General features: G+C 41.0%; 1 protein-coding gene across 4 annotated transcripts in view; it reads right to left on the bottom strand.

Annotated features, from left to right (window-relative positions):
• The window catches only part of LOC133553230 (A-kinase anchor protein 7-like), an 85,828-nt gene extending 77,222 nt beyond the window's left edge, over window positions 1–8,606 (bottom strand). For 2 of the 4 annotated variants that reach the window (XM_061901188.1, XM_061901187.1), the window contains exons 1-4: window positions 8,062–8,605; window positions 7,760–7,976; window positions 7,135–7,283; window positions 13–149 (exon numbers count right to left, since the gene is read on the bottom strand). In XM_061901188.1, coding sequence (XP_061757172.1) covers window positions 13–149; window positions 7,135–7,283; window positions 7,760–7,976; window positions 8,062–8,178 — 620 coding nt within the window. In that variant the 5' untranslated portion in view covers window positions 8,179–8,605. Of the gene's footprint in view, window positions 1–12; window positions 150–7,134; window positions 7,284–7,759; window positions 7,977–8,061 lie in introns of all 4 variants that reach the window. The other 2 variants (XM_061901186.1, XM_061901185.1) reach the window with 2 other exon arrangements.

The raw sequence follows: 8,606 nt of genomic DNA, 5'->3' as shown, positions 1-8,606 counted from the left end.
GTGTCCACTCACAAGTCCACTTGCTCTTGGTCAGCCAGATGAGTGACTAGAAGTGTGATGTGCAGAGTGGGGACAGGGATCATGGCTTTGGCCAGACGGGGCTCCTGCTCCAGCAATGCTTCTTGGACCTGAGACACTGCTGAGCTTATCTGTCAAAAGACAACATTAACACATGATTAGTCGACATTGTCGACAAATGACAACATTAAAATTTGTCGCTGACAATTATATTTGTTGACAGTAGTCGTGACGTCATCACTCATGTTTTCCAGGCATAAGCGGGTCAGCACTGCCACTCTGAAAAATTATCGCAAGTGATAACATGTAAAGTGTGAGAACTTCAACTATCATTTTAGCCAAACTCAGTCAGCTAAACTTTGCCCAAAAAATTCCAGTATTTTTTAAAGCAGCGTCAATGCCATAAAAAAGGGCACAATAACAAACACAGACAGACAGGCACCAATGCAGAGGTATCATAATAATAAACATACCGTATTTTCCGGACCATAGGGCGCAGCGGATTATAACCTATAACCTATAACCTATAATATACCGACCACGCAGTCTGATAGTTTATATATCAATGATGAGATCTTAACATTGCAACACATGCCAATACGGCCGGTTTAGTTTACTAAATTGCAATTTTAAATTTCCAGCGAAGTGTCCTGTTGAAAACGTCGCGGAATGATGACGCTTATGTTGACGCGTGCTTGTGACGTTATTGGTTGGAACGACATTTTATCCCAGCACCACTCACGGCTAAAAGTCGTCCGATTCAATCGCATAATGACACAGTATTTTGGACATCTGTGTTGCTGAATCTTATGCAATTTGTTCAATTAATAATGGAGACTATAAAGAAAAATGCGGTGGATTGCAGATACCTTTGGTAACACAAACACAGCCGGTGTTTGTTTGTTGTGAAGCTTTAATATGGAACAGAGCGGCCAAGCAAACATGTTTCTCTACCACATGTCAACCGGCAGGTTTTGGTGAGAAAATTGTGGTAATAAGTCGGCTCTTACCAGAGACATGAGCGGAGCTTGCGTCCTCCTGCAGCTGTCAAAGAGGCTGCTGTGACTTTCTTGGCTCCTCCATGGCTTCCCTCAGAAACACTGGCAGTCACCACACCCCTCCGGCTTTCACAAATGACTTTATAATCTCACTTCAACACTAGTAACACAATAAGCAGATAAGGGATTTTCCAGAATTATCCTAGTAAATATGTCTAATAACATCTGAATCGCTCTCACTGCCCTCGCCGTTTTATTTTATTTTTTATTTTTTTTATTCTTCTAGCTCTTCAGTCTCACTATCCTCATCCACGAATCTTTCATCCTCGCTCAATTTAATGGGGAAATCGTCGCTCTCTCGGTCCGAATCGCTCTTGCTGCTGGTGGCTATGATTATAAACAATGTGAGGATGTGAGGAGCCCTACAACCCGTGACGTCACGTGCACATCGTCTGCTACTTCCGGTACAGGCAAGGCTTTTTTATTAGCGAGCAAAAAGTTGCGAACTTTATCGTCGATGTTCTCTACTAAATCCGCAAAAATATGACAATATCGCGAAATGATCAAGTATGACACAAAAATGGACCTGCTATCCCTGTTTAAATAAGAAAATCTCATTTCAGTAGGCCTTTAAACATCATACCAAAATGCTTGTTTTTTTTTGTTTTTTTTCAAGGTTAGATTTCGTTTTTTGTTCAGGGTTTCCCACAGCGCTCTTTTGTTAAGGCGGATGTCTTTACAACAAAGAGCCACCGCCTAAACTAACGTCTTAACACGCCCTGTCAGTATGTCTCTCTGCTGTGCTGCTTTTGAACCCCAGCATTGTCCCACCCACAGAACCATCTGATTGGTTACACGCAGAGCGGTAACAGCCAATCAGCAGTGTGTATTCGGAGCGTATGTCACAGCCAATCACCAGTGCGTATTCAGAGCGCATGGAGTCAGTGCTTAAGGTGGGGTGAGCAGTAAGGTGTTTAGCAGGAAAGCATAAGGCAGCGGACTCCCCCAAATTATAATAAACACCTCCCAGTCCTCTCCAACTCAACTGCTAGTAACATCACTTTGAGCCTGTTGACGTTCTAGAAACATAAGCGGCAGCTCAGCTCGCAGTCCTTGAGGTGTAGGCTAATTAGCCTTTAGCGTAACATTAGCTCAATGAGCAGTGTGTGTGTGTGTGTGTGCGTGTGTGTGTGTGTACGTACGTGTGTGTGTGCTTGCGCGCATGTGTGTGTGCCCGTGCCCCACCTGAAACGGACAGCAAAGTCCTGTCTGTTTGAGAGAAAGACAAGTATTACTGACCTACAAGTTAACAACTAAGTTATTTCACTTTACTTTTTTCTGTGTTGATTGAGCTGTGTTGAAGCAGCAAAAAACGACATTATGTTAAATGAAGAGTTTCCTGAAGCTGTCTCTGATAGTTTATATATTAATGTAACTGCATCATAAAGCCTACATGAACTCCATGGTGTTCAGGGATGAATAGTCTCTCCTATTGCTATTGTACTATTTCTTCAGCTGTGGTTACATTAATCATTAGTAATGTAGCAGCCTAGTTTTGAATGGCAGGGTCCCTGCTATCACACAATGATAAAAATATAACATTTACATAATAAAAATCAGGCTTCCCAAATGCTGTAATAAATTAAGCATGATGAGTTGAACATATGTCAGTATGTGGCCCCACTTTTTACTCTTTTTTTGAAACGCTTAAACCCACCCACCCCCTTCTCTGTCTGTCTGCCTGTCCCAGAGAGACACCACCTTAACTAACAAATTTTCTGGGGGAAACACTGTTGTTTTTTGTTTGTTTTTATTGCTGCTGTTTTGACTGTTTTAATACATAAACAAGGTTGTTTTTTTTTTTGTTTTTTTTTTTTTTAGAAATTTGGTGATTAAATTAGACAACATTTTAATCACCATTTCAATTTTTGTAACAGCTGAATAAGCAGCACAGTTACAGTAAAAATACATATGCATGAATGAATTAGTCATTTTTGTTGTAAGAACATGCCTAAAATAACAAAAGCTGCATTTAGAAGTCGATGAAAAATTAGAGCCATTAAATATGTGTACGCTTTATTATCCGATTAATTGTTAAGATAATTGTTGAAGAAACGACTATCAAAATAATCGTTAGTTGCAGCCCTAAATTCAAATGCGTCTCATAGGTGACACAATAGTGCGTTAACCTTGATGCTGGAATTTAGACAGTTTAAAAGTTATTTTAGTAATCTCAACAGGAAACACACCGTTTTGCATGGCTATAGCTTTAATACTAATGAGCTGATTGTCTATGACAAAGTATGTGTCTTCAAGTAGAACTGTTGTGTATTTCAATCACTTTTGAGATATACAGTAGAATGTATCTTTGGACTTGTACAACAATGTAACATTGAGGGGTGGGTTTAGGGTACACAAACATTAGGAGTACGAGCATAACTATGAGAGCCTACATGCTAACATCAGAGCCATATTTTAACATCATGCAAGTTAAAATATTTGCTAAATCAAATACTTACTTACAGCTCTTACGTTCGTAGCTGACTGACGGATAAAAGAGCGGGGGCTCATTTAGCAAAGGAAGGGTCAGAGGTGGTATCATGTCCATAAGGAAGGAGGTTTTTGTCCATGATGTCATGAAAAGTTGCAACTTCAAAAGCAAGCGTGTGAGTGCCTCTTAGAATTCGAGCAAAAAAGTGAGGCGAATAATAGATTTGATCATGTTTGGTGCTTGGCTGTAGAACAGTGCTTCTCAATTATTTTCTGTTCAGACCACCCAAGCAAAGACAAAATATTTTGTGTCCCCCCCACTCTCCACCGTGACTATAGATGGTATAATTGTTATAATTTTGCAGCACGGTGTAACAAGGGTTAGAGCGTGTGCCTCACAATAAGAAGGTGTGTTTCTGTGTAGGGTTTGCATGTTCTCCCTGTGACTGCGTGGGTTCCCTCCGGGTACTCTGGTTTCCTCCCACCTCCAAAGATAGGCAGCTGGGTATAGTTTGATTGGCAACATTAAATTGGCCCTAGTGTGTGAATTGGTTGATTGGTTGAGACGAGGCCAATCAGAGGCAACATAGGGCGGGTAATGGAACCAGGATAGAAAATCACAACAGACATCCCGAATGACAACGAGAAAGTCGTAGATGAGAAGAGGGAATTTTCAAGCGGGCGATCTATATATATATAAAAACTAGTGGAAGATGGCAGAGGGATTATCTCCCTTATATTTTTTTTAACGATGTAGAGGACATCCAGGAAACACACAAAATGTGTCTACTTGCCATATTTGGACAAATATATGCCTCTGTATAAAACATTAATTTGAGTTGTTTACCAAAACTGTTCTCGAGTTTCCAAGACGGGCATATTTTGTATGAGTATTACTGCCAAAAATGTATCCAGAAGTTAGGCAGGTCCATCCATCCATCCATTTTCTACCGCTTATTCCCTTTCGGGGTCGCGGGGGGCGCTGGCGCCTATCTCAGCTACAATCGGGCGGAAGGCAGGGTACACCCTGGACAGGTCATAGATACATAATTTCATTTATATTATGTGTGCTACTTAAAAAAAATATTTTCTGTGCTGTTAATACCCATCTTGAATAACTTGGTTAATAAAAGTGCCACTTACTGTTTACAGTACAGTTGTCATTCATTAAATTTCAGTGAATCTCGTTCAAAAATGAGTATCTTTATATGTATACTTTCACCGGAAAATATATTGAGATATAGGGCTGAACGATATGGCCTTTTATTAATATCTCAATATTTTTAGGCCATGTCACGATGCACGATATATATATCGATATTTTGCCTTGGCCTTGAATGAACACTTGAAGCATATAATCACACCAGTATGATGATTCTATGTGTCTACATTAAAACATTCTTGTTCAAACTGCATTAAAGGCCTACTGAAATGAGATGTTCTTATTTAAACGGGGATAGCAGGTCCATTCTATGTATCATACTTGATTAATTCGCGATATTGCCATATTTTTGCTGAAAGGATTTAGTAGAGAACATCGACAAAAAAGTTCGCAACCTTTGGTGCTGATGAAAAAGCCTCGCCTTTACCAGAAGTCACAGACGATGACGTCACAAGGGTGAGGGCTTCTCACGTCCTCACATTGTTTTGAATGGGAGCCTCCAGCAGCAAGAGCTATTCGGACCGAGAAAACAACAATTTCCCCATTAATTTGAGCGAGGATGAAAGATTTGTGGATGATGATATTGATAGCCAAGGACTAGAAAAAAATTAAAAAATAAATAAAATAATAAGCGACGGCTCCGGGCGGCGGCAGTGTGAGCGTTTCAGATGTAATTAGACACATTTACTAGGATAATTCTGGCAGATCTCTTATCTGCTTATTGTTTTAAAATGTTTTAGTGAGATTGTAAAGACATACCTCGAGGCCGGATGGCTGCGGTGAACACGCAGTGTCTCAGAGAGAAGCCGAGGAGCCAAGCTCACAGCTGCCTTTTAAACAGCTACTGCAGGAGCACGAATATTCCAATTATGTCTCCGGTAAGATATATATCACAATTTTCCCATCCAAAAACATGCTGGTTGACGTTGAGAAACATGTTCGCTTGACCGCTCTGTGTTAAAAACAAAGAAACACTGGCTGTGTCTCGGTGCTAAAGACAGCTGCAATACACCTCTTTCCACCAACAGCATTGTTCTTTATAGTCTCCATTATTAATTGAACACATTGTAAAAGATTCTGCAACACAGATGTCCAAATTACTGTGTAATTATGCGATAAAAAGAGACGACTTCTAGCCGTAATTGTTGCTTAACTAATATTTCCTGACAGTCCGCGACGTCACAAAAAACGCGTCATCATTCCGCGACGTTTTCAACAAGAAACTCCGCGGGAAATTAAAAATTGCATTTTAGTCAACTAAACCGGCCGTATTGGCATGTGTTGCAATGTTAATATTTCATCATTGATATATAAACTATCAGACTGCGTGGTCGGTAGGAGTGGGTTTCAGTAAGCCTTTAATATATGCTCAATTTAAACTTTCATGCAGACAGGGAAACCACAACTAAGTCAATTTCCCAAAAGTGTATTTATTAAACAGTTAATAAGCAGTGGCACAAACATTCATGTCATTTCCAAATCAGAAAGTGCAAGATTGTCGGAGACATTTTACAACAAGCTATTAGTGCACTTTTGTGCATGGTGTCACTTAGATGACATATCAAAACAACACTAAATTAAATTTAACTTTTTGTACAGCAAGCCACTACAATAGTTTAAAACAAATAAAGTGTACTTTTGTGCATGATGTCACACAAGATTTTTCAATAAGTGTGAAATAAAAATGAGCTGCATAACAGTAAATCAAATAGTATATGTCCTTCGCTGTGTGGTAGGTTCCTGCGGACGTTATCTCATTCTGTTGTTGACAATTTTTTACATAAGGTGTTGATTTGGAAATAGTTGCTCCGGCATTTTGTTGGTGATGCATCAAACGGAGATGTTGACATGCTGCGTTTTAAGCACTCTTCATTCTTTGGCGGGTGACATTTCAAAGGATGCTACTTTAGCAATGGTGCTCCTTTTTGTAGCAACGCTTTTGCCGCATAATTGTTCAACAACTTCCCGATTGAAGCCAAACCAGCGCCAGACGATGGACCCTGTGCTGTTTTTCCTTGGAATTATTTCTTCTTTCATTTGTTACCAGATTCGCACCTTCTCTCTTTCGTATTACCACTCGCACCGCTCTGCTAGCACCGCAGCTAACGTTACCATGTCGCTACCTCTCTGCTCCGTGGGAGCGTGTGACGTATGTAACAAGGTGCGCTTGTTTTTAAGTCTCTGTGAAAAGGAGAGACAAGAAAGAGTTGGAAACACATGCAGTGTAATGCCCGCAGTTAAAAGCAACTGCGTGAAGACGAATACTCGAATATCACGATATAGTCATTTTCTACATCACATAGAGACAAACTCGCGATATATCACGATATATCGAGTATATCGATATATCGCCCAGCCCAATCGAAATATATATCCAATATCGAGTTTAAGTAAAAATATATAAAGATATACTTTTTCGTCCCTATCGCCCAGCCCTACATAAGGCACAAGTTTTTGTCTGTTTACCTGTGAATTGGTTATGGGAATGGAGATAAAGTAGTTAGGGCGTTGGCTCGGTTTCTTCTTCTTCTTTGTCTCTGCGTCTTCCTCGCTGTCCACTTGTCCTCCGCTGCCCGCCCTCTTCCTCTTCTTTTTGCGCGACTCACGCTTGGTGACTGAGGACAAATAGGGCGTCAATGCATAGCACTAGATACATATCCGTCCATCCATTTTCTACCGCTTATTCCCTTTTGGGGTCGCGGGGGGCGCTGGCGCCTATCTCAGCTACCATCGGGCGGAAGGCGGTGTATACTCTGGACAAGTCGCCACCTCATCACAGGGCCAACACAGATAGATAGACAACATTCACACTCACATTCACACACTAGGGCCAATTTAGTGTTGCCAATCAACCTATCCCCAGGTGCATGTTTTTGGAAGTGGGAGGAAGCCGGAGTACCCAGAGGGAACCCACGCATTCACGGGGAGAACATGCAAACTCCCCACAGAAAGATCCCGAGCCTGGGATTGAACCCAGGACTGCAGGACCTTCGTATTGTGAGGTAGACGCACTAACCCCCTCTGCCACCGTGAAGCCTTAGATACATATGTTTTTTCTAAATGTGCTTAGTTGTTCTTTCCTTCAACTCACTTGTCTTATTGGCGGCTCCAGAGTCAGTGATAACTGTGTTCACCTGACATTGACTCTCTTCTGAAACTCTTTCTAGTCCAGTTTCGTCTTTAGAACCACTGTTTTCTTCCTCCTTTTTTTCACCATCATTATTATTATTATCATCAGCCAAAGGCCTCCTATCATGGGAGATGCTGACAGACGCCATCTTGTTTAAGCTGACCAGAGAGAGACAAGCCTAGAGGATAAATAAGTAACACAATTTGTAATAAAGCTTCTTTAAAACAACACTTGAGGGATTGAAGATCTGCAGGATGGATTACCTCTGGTCTTGTGTGACGATAAGGAAACCAAATTGATTGCACATTGACTGCTAATTGCTTGTGTGCAGTTCTGCAGCAAGTCGATAGAAGTCCAAACAGGAGGCGGCTCAGGTGCATGACACACTCCAGAAAGGTAAGCTACGTTTAATAGCTGACTAATGGTATGTTGCTGTAAATTACACAATGACTCAGTGAAATATATAGCCTGGCTCTTCGAAAAAAATATATACTTAACGCGCGCGACATTTTGAACGTTTACATATAAATGTCACACCTGTCCAAATGCTGCAATGTTGGCACAGCTACTGTCACGCAAACAGGCTAGCACCTGACTTTAACGCAACTAAAAAACAAAAATGACACGAGTCACAACTTTTTTTTCGGTTCCCGAGTAATTGGTTTGTCAGTATTAGACACGTTTCCCGAAAAATAAGACACAAACATGCAAACAAAAGGGGGGAATGGGACTTCTGCCGAACTCTTCCCGCTGACCGGAAGTACAGTCTGTTCGTAAACACAGCCTCACTTCCGGTCCAAGTCAGTTG

The sequence above is a fragment of the Nerophis ophidion genome, linkage group LG05, assembly GCF_033978795.1.
Source record: "Nerophis ophidion isolate RoL-2023_Sa linkage group LG05, RoL_Noph_v1.0, whole genome shotgun sequence".
NCBI lineage: Eukaryota > Metazoa > Chordata > Actinopteri > Syngnathiformes > Syngnathidae > Nerophis > Nerophis ophidion.
This window is presented reverse-complemented; position numbering and strand designations above follow the sequence as displayed.